The sequence below is a fragment of the Podarcis muralis genome, chromosome 8, assembly GCF_964188315.1.
Source record: "Podarcis muralis chromosome 8, rPodMur119.hap1.1, whole genome shotgun sequence".
NCBI classification, from domain to species: Eukaryota; Metazoa; Chordata; class Lepidosauria; order Squamata; family Lacertidae; genus Podarcis; species Podarcis muralis.
This window is the reverse complement of record NC_135662.1, coordinates 80,995,468-81,012,491: the sequence shown is the minus strand read 5'-3', so window position 1 is coordinate 81,012,491 and position 17,024 is coordinate 80,995,468. Positions and strand designations below refer to the sequence as shown.

General features: G+C 40.4%; 1 protein-coding gene across 1 annotated transcript; it reads right to left on the bottom strand.

Moving 5' to 3' along the window:
* Positions 1–274: 274 nt before the first annotated feature.
* Positions 275–15,395, bottom strand: SLC6A19 (solute carrier family 6 member 19). The gene is made up of 12 exons (XM_028738042.2): positions 15,100–15,395; positions 11,770–11,910; positions 10,618–10,758; positions 8,209–8,390; positions 6,910–7,020; positions 5,939–6,051; positions 5,375–5,503; positions 4,543–4,699; positions 3,879–4,083; positions 2,480–2,639; positions 1,382–1,544; positions 275–767 (listed from the first exon to the last, which is right to left on the bottom strand). Exons 1-12 carry the CDS (start codon positions 15,299–15,301, stop codon positions 555–557), a joined length of 1,917 nt encoding a protein of 638 aa, XP_028593875.2. The 5' UTR covers positions 15,302–15,395; the 3' UTR covers positions 275–554.
* Between the last annotated feature and the right edge of the window lie 1,629 nt (positions 15,396–17,024).

Here is a 17,024-nt window from a genome sequence, read left to right as displayed (position 1 = left end):
AGCTATAACATCCCACTGCCACCTCCCTTTATAACTTCAAAATAGCAGAACAGGTGACAAGCTGAGTCATTCATACAAATGTCTGTTGTTTTCAGCATTCAGTTCTACATACAGTTGCAACTGAAATTATTCAACTCCCATTGCAAATCAGGTTTATTATCAAAATTTACAGGCATTCAGCTGTTTGCAATGAGCAAATCAAACAAAAGCAATTGAAATAGCTCAACACAGAATCAAAACAAGCGGCAAAAAAGAAGAATCAAAACTATGCATATTTCACTCGAATAACATTTTGTTTAATAATACATTATTTGACTACATGGTGGCACACATAAGATAGGAAACAAAGCATTACAGGTGCATGTTTGGATAACCACCTGCTAATCCAGCACAACTGGTAAGGAGAGTCACTCAAAGTGCATTAGTCTCATTTAGACTCTGGGACCTGCTAACCTTTTAACAGCTCTTATCCTGAACTCAGGAGAGGGAGACATCAGTGTTGCACCATCTCTCACTGAAAAGTCTTCCTGTAACACCTCGGGAGGGTGAGTTAATTACACTTTGTTCTTCAGTTCTCCATTTATTGATGCTTCTGATATGGCACTGATCAGATCCTGCCGTCCAGGATTTCTCCTCTTGCATAAACTTTGGATGCCTTTGTAGATAGCAAACCCAGGGATAAACAGGCTTGGTATTCCTGCAAGGACTACGATGATAGCATAAACCCAGTCAGGATATTTTATCGACATTGATTTGGGAAACAGGTCCTGAGGAAAAGACGACACACCTTTCAGATAGTTGTAGGTGGTGATGGTGCAGAAAAGATGGAAACATCCATCTACCCATCCCCCCTGAACTGCATTTAAGCTAGGCTCCTTGGAGTGCAGGAAGAGCAGTGCCAGAAACTTATATTTTTGCTTTTGCAAAGGCCAAATTGGTATACCCAGCACCGCTAAAGGGAACTGAGAACTCAGCTACATTAGTAAAGAAAAAGTGTATTAAAACACTGTGACACCAGACAGCGCTGTGGAGTTCTTTCGCCAATGTGATTTCACATTATGTTTACAAGAAAAATTACAAGCTTTTTTTTTAATGTGTCTATATCCAGTCTGAGGTCCCATTCAATGCAGGCATGCCTTAACAGGGATTGTGATCAATCATTTAATTTCAATTAGTAGCCAATTTAGAGCAGGTAATTTATTTTCCCTAAGGGGGAAACAAATTGTTCTTCTTCATCTGCCCCAACAAGATATTCAGCAAATAGTCCTTGTGGGGGTGTGGGAAGGGTTGCAAACTGTGGATTGGGCAATCAAAGGCATGCTGAGCACAGTGTGAGTGAAGAGAAACCCATAAAATGGGTTCTTTGAACATGTGCACTTACGTATTCGGGATCCCAGACATTGTATCGTAATTCTTCTCCCACTTTCACCACAAAGTAAAAAAGGAAGATAACCAACATGATAAGAGGACTGATAAATCTCCAGGTGGCCTGCCAGAAGATATTGGGTTTGTGTCCAATCATGAACTTAATATCATCATTAAATCTGATAATAAAGAGAAAGGAAGTTTAGAGAAACCAAACAAATTTGGACAGATTAAGGGCCAACTCACACATGCATATTCATTACTTGGTAACTGTCATAAGGAAAGAGGGCATTACAGATACGTCAGAACTGACAGAACTTCCATTGCATTGCCTAAAATGTTATATCTTGTAATGGAATCGGCTCTCACATTCAGAAGCTGGTTATCAAGTGTAGACAAACTGTTGCAGGAATTTATAGGTTGGGGGGTTGCCCCTCCAGCAGATATCATGCACATGCAGCCCACTACCAAAACCAGCACAATTCTTTTTGTGACTTTTCTGATTTGTCCCTACAAAACACCCCATCACAGTTTCTTCCTATCTATTGAAAGGGTCTTTGCTGCACAATACCAAATGTAACAATTCACTGATAAATGTATCTATGTACTGGCTCACTGGGAAAACTTCAGAAATTCATATAGACATGTGAGCTCAGCTACTCAGCAGCCCCTCTGCCTGAGTGATAATTCCTGGCATCCTGATATCTGAATGCCAGACAGGTAGCCATTCCAGGAATAACAAACCCAGATGAAGACAAAAGGGTGTGATTAACATGGCTGGGAAACAGGGAAATGTAAATATCTTTTTCGTTACACTTGATGGGTGTTTGGTGGAGGGCAAAGAGAACCATGGGGCAGGGTCCAGGATGCAAAGCATTTTGCATGCATTATATTTGTAATCCTTAAAACAGTCCAGTAAGGTGGACTTATAAATCATTTAGAGATTTTATTACAATCAAGCAGTATATAATGTTTGTTAAACAAATAAAATTATTTTCCTTGTACTTTTGAGAGGCAGGTGGGAGAATAAGTGGCTTGCACAAATCTAGCTACAGAATTTTTGGCTGACAGGAATCCAGAGACCCTTTCTATTTGAGAAAGTTTCACATCTTACCTGTCTATCCCATATATGTAGACAACGGAAAACATCTCGAAGAAAGCAATTATCAGCAAAGGAATGGAACCAGCAAAATTATCAAACAGAGCCAACCAATAGTTTCCTGATCTCAGCACAAAAATAATGGCAAGCAAGAAAGATGTCACACAAATCAATCCTGTAAAGAAACAGCAAACACGAACAAAATGTGAAGCAGGAAGATTAACTAAGAAAATTAAATAAATATTATAATACAAGAAACGTTGGCAATATCTCAAGGATCAAATCAGCTAGACATGAAGAAAATGTATTGATCCAGTTTTCACACATCATGGTGAACAAGTTAACAGTTTATTGCAACCACACTGTCTCTCCCACCCTCTGCTCATTCTGGTAGGAAAGAAGCTGATTTCTGCCATAGTATTACATCCAATCCAGGAGCTATGAATTGTTTCATTCCAACAAAGCATGCTCAGTAAGCCAAGAAGAAACAATGAGTACAGTTTGTGGCTTGTTGTGAGTGCAACAAACCAGGATCCCTGGCTCAGACATCAGACACTAAGCCAAGAATGGTGTGTTTTTTCCTCTGAAAAGTAGCTGGGAAGACAGAAACAGACCAAAAAAGTTGCAATCTATGGTTGACTACAATGTGCGAACAAAGCCATTCTGTTCTTGGAACTCTATGGAGGATTTAAAGTCAAGGGGAAAAGAAAAGAAATGGCTCCTTCAATTATTGTTATAGATTTAGGAAGTCTTCTGAAATTCAAAGTTCGAATTCCTCAGCTAGACTGGTCCATCTCAAAAGAGTTGCTGTGCAAAAAAAAAAAGCAAAAGCAAAAAAGCTGACTGCTATCCAAAGCTACATGCTCACAATCAACTCCCTTCTCCTCCATCAGCAATATTCAGCAGCAGGGGTTGCTTTACTGTGTTTGGCTGCAAATGCAGGTCCAATGAGTAGCTGCAATGATTTCACTCTGCCTGGCTTGCTGGCAAAACTCATGAGCAAGTTGCTGACTTTTTACCATCATCTTTAAAACATGCTTCATTCATACTGGGTCAGATTCAACTAAGTTGTTGTGCTAGCAAAAGCCAACACAACAAAGTCTGTTGATGCAATGGTACTTTCCCCAGCCATCCTCTGCACCATGACAGCTGCAACCAACCCAAAACTCCTGAGGAGGGTCAGGAGGACCCCACAGAACAGGGGGAAAGGGAAAGAACATTCTTTCTAGCAAACAGAAATGCTTTTTCTGATTGAACTATTGTCTTAGTGCAATACTGAATTCCACACAATGAAAATAAAGTATTACATCATTTAACTTGAAAGAAGTAATATACTACTTGTATTCTGATGACCACTTTGCAATCCCTCTGTTGCCACATCCTGATTATACTACCATTTTTTTTTTCAACTAACCTGTAACAAGTTCCTTAGGCCATTTTTTCGGTATGATTTTGAGATCGTTCAGTGGCACCATAACACCCTCTATATTCCCAAACATAGATGATAAACCTAAGCAGAACAGCATGATAAAGAAGAGGATGGACCATATTGGTGAGGCAGGCATTTTGGTGATGGCCTCAGTGAAGACAATAAATGCTAAGCCAGTTCCTTCAACACCCTGCAGAAAATAGCAATAGATATAGATGGAATAAGACATACAATTATTGATCATTTTAAAACACACTTTAAGTCACTCAGGTTAGACCAACTACAGCCAACTTCCTAAGCCAATAGGACCGTATCATTTATCATTCTATCACTAACTGCTCTTCCACCAAAGCACCCAAGGAAGAGTACAAGAATAGAACCAGATAAAATCATCACAAAAGCTACAATGAATAAAGTTTTTGTTCAAGCAACAGCAGCCATATGCTAAAATCAGTTATGATAATTTCCAAGAGGGTAAATAAATTCTCTCTCTCTTTCATTTATGTTTATATAATTTGGGTCTTACAATGGTCCAGGACACATGTGGTAAATCATAATCAATGGTTCACCAGTAATATGGAAGTGACTCATGCTTATTGATATAAAGTCCTTTATTATAATCTTGTTAGCTTCCATGTTATCACCTTACATCACTTAAGAATGAGTCCAGGTCACAGGTCTGAAATGTAAGAGTTGCAAAGGTTGCTGGATCTGTCGTGTTGAGCCAAGCTTGCATTTGTTCAAAGTTTTCCTGGGTTACATTACCTTCTGGCAAATCAAATGCATTTGTCAGAGTGAGGATATTTCTGCAAATGCAAAAGGAAAGCAGTCAATGCCTCTTCAGTCAATGCCTCTTCACACAGATTTCTTAAGTTTTATCATTATGACAATGAATTAGTAAATAATTTTTTTATGCTCACAGAACAACACATTTAAAAGAATGCAGATACATTACAGTGGGGTCAAAAGTAAGTTCTGACTTTACCATCTGCTTCCTAATTTCTATTGAAAATAGAAAGTATTTTGCTACTTTATCAGGCAGTAATAAAAATAGAGGCATCAGTTAAATAAAAAGATATCAGATCCTTAGAGGCAGAGTTCTTAATAATATGGAAGGGTATGCCTCCCAAATCCTATATTTCCTGTGCCACAAGGACAAAGTTGTTAGCTAAGTTAAGAGAGCTGAGGGCAGAACATTAAAATAAATTAACTTACATGTTCTCTCCTATTTGTAAATAGCTAATGTTTGCCCAGATACAACAAGGGTTATTTGTACATAGAAAATGTTCTGGCAACCACATGCCCACTGTTTCCCCACATCATTGACAGTTCTGCCCGTGTTGCTTGCTTATTAGAGAAGACAACTGATCCCACAAACCCCTGGATCTATAATTGTCTGTGCAATTGGCACTCATATTGGGGAGGGGGAAGAGAACAATGATCTGGGATGCTTTAACTGGAAAACAAGGAAAAAAACTTACTGGCTAAAGCAATTGTCATATCTCTCTGTTGCTCTGAATCCAATGATTGAGTATATGACAGTAGCTGCATAAATGGATGTGAGGCCATTAATCACAGAGATAGTCAGAGCGTCCTTTTCACAGTTGTTACTGGAAACCAAAACACAGAAACAAGCTCACCGGGTGATCTTGGGCCAGTCACTGTCTCTCAGGCTTAAGTTCCTCTGGGATTTGTTGTGAGGTAGAAATGTGTGGGGTGGGGAGGTGGAGAAACGTGTGTGTGAGCCCTGGTTGCTCAGTTTCTTACATCTTGCATTATAAGAATTGTGCTACAAACAGTAATACACAGTCTTCAATATGAAAGTAAGGAGAAGGAAGGACTTTTCTAGACCTTGATCTTGAGTTACCTTGTTTTGTTCTTTCCATTTGTGTTTTGTTTTGTTTTTGTTTTGCTCATGAAGAACATATGCCTTCCTAGATACTTATGAGATAGGATTGGGGGGTGTCACTGTCAAGAAAGGAACTACTACCAATTGTGAAATTGTGTTCTAAAATTGACTTTTTCTATTTGGTATGGCAACTTACTGAATTGAATTATAACTAGAGAATGAGATGAGGCCTCCAAAGGCAAGGGAAAATGAAAAGAATACTTGAGCTCCGGCATCAAGCCAAGTGGTTGGGCTAGCCAATTCTGCAACCTGAGGAACAGAACAAAAGAACTTCAAAAATTGGATAACTTTACAGCTAAAATGGAACAAAGGCATGTCCTAGCTGACTCTGAGCATGCAACCTGTTCATTTAATATAAAGTGTGGTATGGGAGAATCCCACCGCTAGGACCATCCTACTCCTGTCATTCAGTGCATAATCCAGCAGGCAGGTTGAAGGAACTGTCCATAGGAGGAGAAGGGTGCAGAATGGACAGGCAAGGCAAGGAAGGCTATGCGTGTGGACAGCCAGGCAAAAGATTTCCAACAGAAACCTGCCTTAGCCCTGTCTATCTAGCTCCTTCCTGTCAACACCTTGACTGCCAGCAGTCCTCCAGGGTCTGACGAAGAGGCTTTTCCTACGTCTTTTACTTGCGATCTTCTTACTGGCTATGAACCATGTTTGGACCTCATTTGCTACCTGTGTGCAAATCATATATGCTTCCATTGAAATAGGGCACCTCCCATGCTCCTGACTGGAGAGATACGTTGCTCGGAGTGAAGAGTCAGGCAGATTTTGAGGGTTTTATGTGTCAAGGTGGAACACAATTGCCCCCCCCCCCCCCGGTCATCTGGGAAACTGCTGAATCAGCAGGTGATATTTGCAGGAGCCTCAGCTAACACGTTAAACACACAGGTAGGAGAGGGCAGGGCATCACCATTTACTACGCAACCCCTCTCCCTCAGCAAAGTGGCATGTCTGTCTGTCTATATGACTTTGATCATGGAGGGCTTAATGATATCCAGAAAATAATCAGTGTAAATAATGCTGCAAATGGCTCATTTCTCTTCAAACTTCCAGTTATTCTGTTTACTTGGGGTGGTGGGTGGGGATCTAATCAATACTTACATCAGGCGTGAAGAGATATACAATTCCACTGGTTGATCCTTTCAGTGTTAAGCCACGGATCAGGAAAATTGTAAGCACAACATAAGGAAGTGTTGATGTTACATACACGGCCTGGAGAAGGAATATGTCAATTGAATACGCACAACATGAATACGCCTCTTTTGTTACTCTTACTTCTTTCATTCCTTCCCATCCACAGCTCTATTGTCTCCCACACTGTTGAAATTTTTATTTGTCACTTTCAGAGCGGAGACCTGCCTTCCCCCCCTCCTTAACATTACTCTGTAAATCACCACGTGCATTGATGGCACAACATAAAACCCCAAGGAAAATTTAAAGCATTGGGTAAATTTGTTTCAATGAAAAACGGCATGGAAAGTAGGAAACTGGGAGAAAAACCATAAAGATTTGCATGTATTATCAGTTGCCAATATTGCAGGTGTACAAATTATAATTGTTCTACGGGAGCTACTTCTGCAGGGTCTGACTCCACATTATATGGGTGTCATCTAAATCAAGAACCAAGTGGATCAGATGAATGATGTAGCTCAGGAAGGAACCACATCACTCAGTCTGTCTAGATGGTAGCAGATCAGATTGAGGCTGTACCACATGAAACCCACATTGCATAAGCACTACAATAATCTGGCTTGTATCTGCATATATTTACAAATGTCTTTTCTGATTCAGCAATACATCTGAACCCGGCCTCTGATGACACTATGTGCTTCAATTTCTCTAGAGTTTACAGGTCACACATTGAGACATGGGCCTGCTCTAACCTACAATGCCACAAAATAGACGTTGTGGCAAACATGGAATTTCCATCCCTCTGTCCCCATGTGCTGTGTTTGGTTGTTCTGGGGCTTGTGTGTACGCTGGTGCCGATACATGTTGTTGTTGCTAGGCTTGATCATTATTATGAACTGCTTAAATTTTAGCATGTTTTTAAAACTTTGTTTTATATTAGGGCTCTGTATAGCCGATCGGCACATTGATTGAGACAACTGATAAAAATAACAAGTAAATAAAATAAATAATAAAGTGAAAGCTGAGGCAGGGTGGAGAAGGATCTGTTGGGAAAGAAGTGGCCGGCAACAAGGAGAATGTTTTGCCCCCTTCTGGCCCAAAGATACCATCCAGGGTATTAAACACACCCCAAGCCCCACTTAAATCAGCACACACACAGACAGGTCTGTGAGCCCAGTTTGGGGGAAAGCAGCTGCAGCAATCCCTAAAATGGTTGGAAAACAGAATATAAGAAGTAGCTCTGATTTCGTTCATACAAGACAAAAGTACCTTTCCTGTTGTTTCAATGCCTCTAATCGTGCACACGTACACCACTCCCCAGGCACATACTAAACATAACAGCAGCCACCACTGTACAGTTCCAGTCTCGTCAATATTGGTGGAGACATTTAATGTCTTCCTGTACCAAAAATAATCAACAGAAGAGCTCTTTGCACATTCGTACACGTAACCTGAAACCAAAGAAACAGTCCTATTAAGCAATGCTACAATCCAGTGGGAAGCTTTTCTGTGCAAGCTCCATTATAATGAAAAACCACAGTGCACTCTTGCACATCTCCCATTAATTTCAACAGTGCGTGCACAATAACTTTTACAGATTTGTTTCATTTAAAGAATCTATACCCTGCTTTCCACTGCTTGTCTCAGAGTAAAAATAAAACATACAATGTACAAAATTTAAAACATTGGAAACAGAAGCATTAAAACAAAGGTTTCTGGGGGGTGGGGAAACATCTTAACCTAGCATCTGACACTTAGCAAGGACGATGACTGCCCGATTTCGAACTTTCAGTGGCCTATGCCACAAGTTTGTTTTTTATTTTGTTTTAAAAACATCGGCAAGAAAGCACCTGACCTTCGCAAGGACACTGAGAGTGGCTTGTGAAATTCATACCCAACTGGGGTGCCTCTTTATGCAATTGAGATGTTTTGAGTCAATTCTTCTAATCAATTAATCAGTAAAACCTGCAGACTCGTTTAAAATAAATATGACAGGGTGTGGGTGAGTGGAGTTGCTATTTCTTCCTCCTCTGCCTATCAACCTTTGACCAGTCACTCCTCTTCCCTCAAGAACAAAAGAGAGAAGCACACATTGGCATTGCATGAAATGCAGCACACAGGAACCCTCCATTCTACCAGCCTGGTAGAAACTGAGATTTTCTGTCTGAGTGCTTTTTAAACTTTTGCCCTGCCATTTTCCCCAGGACTACCTGCTCTTTAACTCTGAATTGGAACAAACAGCAATTCGGGTTTTCCTCGGATTGCCATAAAGTGTGGGCTTTCCTGGGGAAAGTGGCAGAACCCAACAAAAAAAGTGCAGACCTATGCCTAGAAATTCAGCACAAAAGCAAGTCTGGGTGAGCCCTTTGTTTGACTGATAGTTTCAGCCAATTGGCTACTTTTAATTGGTGGTCACTTTTTTATTGAGTATAATAATCATTGCCACCCTAGATTGCTGGTAGAAAGCAGGCATGGATTTATTTAAACCAGTCAGACTTTACTGAGTCGCCAAAACATAATTCATTTCCAGGGCAGTTCACAAAACAACAACAAAACAGTTAAAATTGCCATGCAATTTCTAAGCCAGACTAAAAGATTACAGCACCTTGAAAATAATGTTAAGGTCAGTTCTCATAGTGATTTTCAGAATTCAAGACGCAACACTTGGCTCAACCTGCTAAGACTATAGCTTACCCAACAGGCCTTCCAAAACAGCCAAAGGAAAGCCAGTGGTGAGTCGAACCGATAAGCCTCCCTTGGAAAAGAATTTCAGATCATGGGCACCCATTATTAAGAAAAGTCTGTTCCTCAAAGTCATTGGCAGTTGGAACCGTAACTCACCCTTATTTCCAAATGGTTCTGATGCCAGAATAATGTGCAGGATAGCTCAGTTAATATAACTTCCTGGATCTTGGCCCTTCTGTTTGGACAGTCACTTAGATTTTACCGCTGGGCAATAGTGATGTTTCTGGGATTTCTCTGCACCCACCAGCTGTGCTCAGGGTTGGCCTTGCCTGCTTCGGGTGACACTATGAAAGGGAATGGTGTCTGAAGGCAGGAATTGTTGCCTGAATGGTGGTTCAAGACTTTTTAAAGTGTTATTCTTACCATGGGGAGATGCCGTTTGGGAAGGGACCTAGAAAATCTGCTTTGCATGCAGAACATCCCACGATCAATCCCTGACATATCCAGGTAGGATCGGAAGAGACTCCTACCTAAAACCATGGACAGTCACTGCCAGTCAGTGCAGACAATGGTGAGGTAGATGGACCAATGGGGAAATCCCTATGTTCCTATATTTGTTCCTAATGGCCAGCATGAGGCAGGAGGTGGGGTGATAGAAAGTATTTATTGGTTAGATCCAAACTATGTAGAACACATTTGCTTTCCAATGAAATCAGTGAGCCTAATATTAGTGAGAAATGCAATTAATTTTCTGGCCCCTACACAAGGTTTTCATATGTGTAATAAGTGAAATAAAATAACGTTCTGCCCTGAGCCTTACGGTACAAAATGGTCTTGAGGAAGCTTTCCTATTGTTGTTGTCTCCAGCTCAGCAGATTAAAACATTACCCTAGTTCAAAATGATCTTTGGTAAAAGACTGTATTTTCTTATGCTGTTTGCAGAGAGAAGCTTTTTTATGATAGACGGCTAACTATTACAAGCATAATCTGTACCTGTTCTGTTTTCATCAGCAAGTGGGCATTCACTCCAAGGCAGTGGCTCTTGGAATGAGTTGAAGAAATACCACATCACCCAAGCAATAATAGTATTGTAGTATAAGCCCACAAAGAAGGAGACAATCATTGCTGCTATACCTGTAGGAATAGAGAGAAAGCATTTAGATAGATCCTTTTTGTATTTAAAAAAATAATAATGATTTTGAGGAACAATGATGAGGAAATGAAACTGACAACAGAACAAACCTTAACAGGTGCAACAAAATTTTGAAGATGTATCCCTGTCCCTTTCCACACTGAAATATCTAGTACAGTGGTACCTCGGGTTACATACGCTTCAGGTTACACCCTCCGCTAACCCAGAAATAGTACCTCGGGTTAAGAACTTTGCTTCAGGATGAGAACAGAAATCGCACGACGGCGGCACGGCAGCAGCGGGAGGCCCCATTAGCTAAAGTGGTGCTTCAGGTTAAGAACAGTTTCAGGTTAAGAACGGACCTCCGGAACAAATTAAGTACGTAACCAGAGGTACCACTGTAGTTTTCTAAGAATAATCCACAGAAGGAAGCAGAAATCTCCATATATTTAAGGGTGCTGACCTCACAAAGCTACAATTCCCAACACCCTTAACAAAACATAGTGCCCAGAATTCTCCATGATTGTTTGAGTGGCATAAGAGGGCTTTGGATGTATGGTGTTAATTGTTAAAATCAATCTGAGGCCACAGACTGGTCCCTCATCAGTGTGTGTATCTGAGTTTCAGTCTCAAGTCAAGAAAGAAAGTCCAAATTACTTTTCACCAATACATAATATACACATAGCTGATAAAGGACAGCTTGTTGGATTTTATTGAAAGACTTGTCTCTTCCCCCTTCAACAAAATCACTGTCCATTTCTTAAAGAAAATGGAAAAGTAGGACCATGTAGATTGCACTACTCTTCCATTTTTTCTCAAAAAAGAAGCCGGGACTTTCTGCTCCAAGAAAAATGACTGGAGGGTTGCAAATTGATTATAGTGGTGTGTGGAACCCCCCAATAAAATCTGAGTGAGTGAGGCATGGTGATTCCAACCTAAACACCTTGCATGAAAGCATATGTATGCTTATAATGCCAAAATGTTGCTGAGTATTAAAATACATTAAAACTTACCTACGCCCTTCAGGGCGGGATGGATAGCACTCCAGACACCCACACTACCTCTTCTAAGTCTTTGTCCAATGGCAAATTCAAGGTGGAGCAATGGGATGCCTTCCAGGACAAGCAAAATGAGGAAAGGGATCATAAAAGCTCCTGCAGGGGTAAAATCCAAAATGAGTATGTTTTATACCCAGGGTGGAGAACCCGTGGCCTTCAGATACAGCTGGATAACAACTCCCCCCATCCCTGACAATTGACCGTATGGGCCAGGGCATGGGGGCTGATGGGAATTGAAATCTAACAGCAACTAAAGAGCCGCAGTTCCCGATTGTTTTATTTTTCTTTAAATGCAAAAGGGCAACTGGGATAAAGTGGTAAGGATGCAATGGTAAAGAAATGCAGAAAAGGAGATACAAGAGCAATTGTAGCATATCCTTTTGTGAATAATGTATTTTTTACCATGGTTTTCTAAAGAAGCAAGTAGAAACAGTGCACTACTGCAGAATTTCAGGCATCATCTGTTGCCACACTCTAATACACTATCAACATGACTACCTCTTCAAAATGAAACTCGGGTATTCTCAGGAGAGTCTTACTTCTATACATTGAGGGAGAAGTTACAAAATAAGACTCAAACCCATGTGTGGGGTGGGGGACAGACAGACTGGAGTAAAAGGGCATCAAAATGATCTCTTTTCTTTAAAAAGTACTTGTAGTTTTATAGCCAGCATTGCTTGGGAATTCCAAGAAACCCAAAACTCAGTGTGGTTTTGAAATTGGTGGTTAACATCAGTGCAGTTTTGAAAGGTTCATTCTGCCATCATGTTTAAAATTGTATCCAAACATAGACCAAAAAAAACCCTACTCAGAAGCCATCATGCAAAATTTGGCTGTGAAGCATCCAAATGCGTAGCAAACAGCTTTCCAAAATGCATAGTACAGTAGATTCACTAATTTTCCCATAGCCAATTGCTCAGTGGGCGTGTTGTCTGTTTCTTAAGCAAAACAGCATGTCAAAAGAGCAAGAAAAATGATCCAGAATAGCACTGACAAAATCATTTATCTCATACGGCATTTCTGTTCAGTCACTAACTGAATATACTGGAATATTTCCCTCCAGAGGGGAATTCTCTTACAGAATCATCATAAATCATTTAATAGCCCTGTGCAGAAAAGTGATGCTTTTTAAACTGTTTTAATCCAATGCTGAAACATTTGTACAGCTCTACCTTAGAAAGTGGAACATGAAGTAAATTCTCTCAAATGGTTAAGCTGCTCTCACGTCACCCTCTATGTTGAAATTTGGAGCACACATTGTGGTTACCTGAAAAATCTGAAAGTGGCACTTTTTTCACATTGAACAGCTGAAGTTCAGGAGGCAAAGTTTATCTCATAATGTAGGCCTGCACTCCAGCCACACATTGAAAACAATCTTAGGCTGATGTTTACCTGCTAGAACTAGCATGCAGGGTGGGGATTTCCTATAACAATGAGGAATGTGTGTCTGAGCAAAATGCAAGCGTCTCTTACTAATATTTAATTGCCATGTTAATCAGTACGCCAAATATGTAACACATTGAGTACAGTATTGAAAGTTTAGAAATTGGCATGTCCTCCTTCAGTGAGTGAGAATGTGTGACTGGCTTTTAAATAAACACTTTCCTGAGATAAAGATTAACACACCCGAAATGCAGTGAAAGCAGGACAGGAGGAATGGGAGTGAAAAGAAATCCCTGAATTTGTTTTTTAAAATTAAAAAAGAAAATTGTCAAAAGCAGCTTGAATCTCTCTCAGATTGTTGGCCTGCCTGTATGACGTCAAGCAGATCATTATACACAGTGGATCAGCACTTTGGCAAGGTGGAGATTCAGTAAGTATATTAACAAAGAGATTTAGTGGGATATGGACTTTAACCAAGTGAATGCAGTGACATATGTTTTCAAGAAGCCTCGGGCTTACCCAGATGGCACTGTGTCTCCCTCTTTTAGAATGTGCTAAAGCCAGGATAATAAAGAAATAAACAATACAAATCTCCCCTTTCCCTGTTGTCGTTTGTCTATTGTGTTTGTTTTTGCAGTGTGAGCAAGTCTGTATGTGTAGCTGGAATAATATTTTGTAGGCAATGGTTGCTGATACATGGGTAGGGTTATTTTGCTCAGGGTAAGGGACAGGTATGAATGGGACGCGGGTGGCGCTGTGGGTAAAAGCCTCAGCGCCTAGGGCTTGCCGATCGAAAGGTCGGCGGTTCGAATCCCCGCGGTGGGGTGCGTTCCCGTTGCTCGGTCCCAGCGCCTGCCAACCTAGCAGTTCGAAAGCACCCCCGGGTGCAAGTAGATAAATAGGGACCGCTTACTGGCGGGAAGGTAAACGGCGTTTCCGTGTGCTGCGCTGGCTTTCCAGATGCAGCTTTGTCACGCTGGCCACGTGACCCGGAAGTGTCTCCGGACAGCGCCCCCGGCCTCTTAAGTGAGATGGGCGCACAACCCTAGAGTCTGTCAAGACTGGCCCGTACGGGCAGGGGTACCTTTACCTTACTAAGGGACAGGTAATTTTAGAGGGGTGTGAGTGGATTGGTAGATCTTATTTTTCTGAATTTTTCTTCTGCAGTAAAAGCAAACTTGCATGAAAAGGCACAGGTCCTAAAATATTACAAAGTGATTAGCTGCATCAAGTAGTCTTATATTTCAGAGCATTGCCCCCAAATATACTACAACACAAAGTAGGTGCGATGGTAACTATTTTAGACCTATTTTAATTGCATGAAAGTTAGAAAAACCTCTGAATTATGAAAAAAGCTGCTTAATTTAATAATGATAATAATGATAAAACCACCACCACCCGTGGGAACTGGGTCGTTCACAATAGTAATCATTTGTACAAAGCACAGCATTTCTTGACTAATCCTAATTTTAAATTAGCTCATGTTTGTATTTAAAATGTTAATGACTGTTCCCCTTTTACAGTCAGACACACATGAGAAACCACAAGAAATTTGGGTCAGCCTTTCTTAACTTTCTGAGAATGCCCATTTATTTAGAAATTTGTACCTCTGTCATTATTGCTGCAATTCCATGCATGTTATAGTCTGGCATTTGGCTGACTGAACTCAACAGAACTTCATTCTAAATAAATGCAACCATATAGCACAATCATATGCAAATCTCTCAATTTCCTCAAATGATAGGGTACACGATTGCTTTGCACGTTCTCTCTAAACTAGGCGTGGTTTTTTGGTCATTGAAAATCATAGTGATTGAGAAAAACATTACAATTTTCCGCTCCATTCAAGCATTTTCACTCAATAAATGTCTGCCTCCACCATCTGCGTGATCTGAGACATACCTCCTCCGTGGCTCTGGCAGAGATAGGGGAATCGCCATACATTGCCCAGGCCTACACAAAACCCTATGCAGGTGAGCATGTATTGTGCCTTATTATCCCATTTGGGTCTTGAATCCGCCTCTGTAGCCTCAAGGTTTTCAAGGTCCTCATGGGAAGGTATTCTCAGTTCCAAGTTGGGGTTTGGCAGCTGCAGTTTTACCATGATGTCTCTGTGCTTGGATGTCCTTGCTCAAGAATCCGTAGCTGGTTCTGGGGCCGGCCAAAGAAAGGGAGCCTTGGCTGCTGGCTTCAGCTCTTTATAGTGAACCTTTGACACTAAACTTGATGGTGCTGACTTGGGGTAGAAAGGAAGCGTCAGCAAGTCATTTGATTAACCAAGGTTACTCAGAGACTTATTAATGCCTTATCTGCCAAAGCTCCAACTGAGCGCAGTGATTGCGTGGTATCAAAATGATCAAGACAAGTAATGGCAATTCACAGGGCAATTTGCTCCAAGGTACATAAAGCAGTATGTTTAAATAGACCTTGCCACACCCCTCTGCTAACCATCATTTGCAATAAAGTGAAGGACATTATCCCAGCAAAATCAAAGCCCATAACCAAGTTCCTGTAACTCCCTACAATCTCTGTTAGTAATCATGCTTGCTGAGACCTCCCGCCCCTTCCAGTATCTGCACATCCTGCATCGACGCCTTTACAAGGCTTATATTTCATTATTCTTAGTAAGCAAAATATTTGGGCTATAGATCAATTTGGGTAAAAGTGTTACAGGTGATTAGAAATGAAGTTTTGTGAGACACTTAACATGTTTAAGAAATGGTACCAAAAAGTTAAACCAAAGGGTGGATTCCTCAATTTGATTTAGACGTTACGGAGCTCTGAATTTCATTAGAAGTAGCAGGGGGAACTGCTCTGCTGGCAAGGAGGGTTCTGGCCTATCTGAAGGGTTCTAACAGCCTCTCTCAGCCATAGAGATGAATGAATCTGTAAATTTTGGTTCTTCTTTTGTTTCTCATTTTTCTAATCTTAAATTCGATTCAACACATTCCTGAATCAATTTGCTTCTTTAAAAAGGTAATCACAAAAATCAGTTTTTGTATTCATTGACATGCATTTCCCCTAATGTACACATTGTTTGGACAACTGCAATGCAAAATCCACAGTAGTGTGAATTTCAAAGGATAATTGTTGGTTCATTTATTGTTTCAGAAAGTGCAAATTAGATAGGTTCCCATTAAATTGTGAACTGAACTGAACTGAACTGTGTTTCCCCCCCTATCCCTCCCCAGTCAGAAGCTGAACAAGATCCAATTTAAGTACAGTACTGTAGTAGAAAAGTGCTGGCCCAGCTCACATTTCTGATGTTCCCATATTTAAACAGAACATTACTTTCCCCACAACCAGTCTGGAAATTATCTGAAATTCCACCTAGGATTTGGTGCAAACAGTATCCTACTTTCCTATGACATATACCTTGGAGAAAGAAGTGGATATGAGCATACCCTCAGGGTATTCATTGTGCAGAAGTTAAAGATTGCCAGAATCAGAAATTAATCCTGTTATTAGCTGAAGGTGACACATTTAAAGTATCCACAGTTGACAATCTTTAAACCAGGACCAGATAATTTTGTGAAACACTTGATCTCTGTATAACTTGAGGGAATTAAAACACACTATCTCTATTTTTAGCAACCCATTTTAACTTTAAATATTGAAAAATATTGAAGAGCTGTGTCTTAGTAACTGCAAATTATGATAGTTTATTCCAATAAAACACAAATACAGTGTCTTGAAAAGAAAGAACTATGAATTCAAATACTCACTTTAACCATTTAAATTCTGGCAATACATGTATGAGTAAGTTTCAAAACCAACATAAGCACTCAAAGCTGAAATGAGGGTTCAGACACTAAGTATACAGGAGA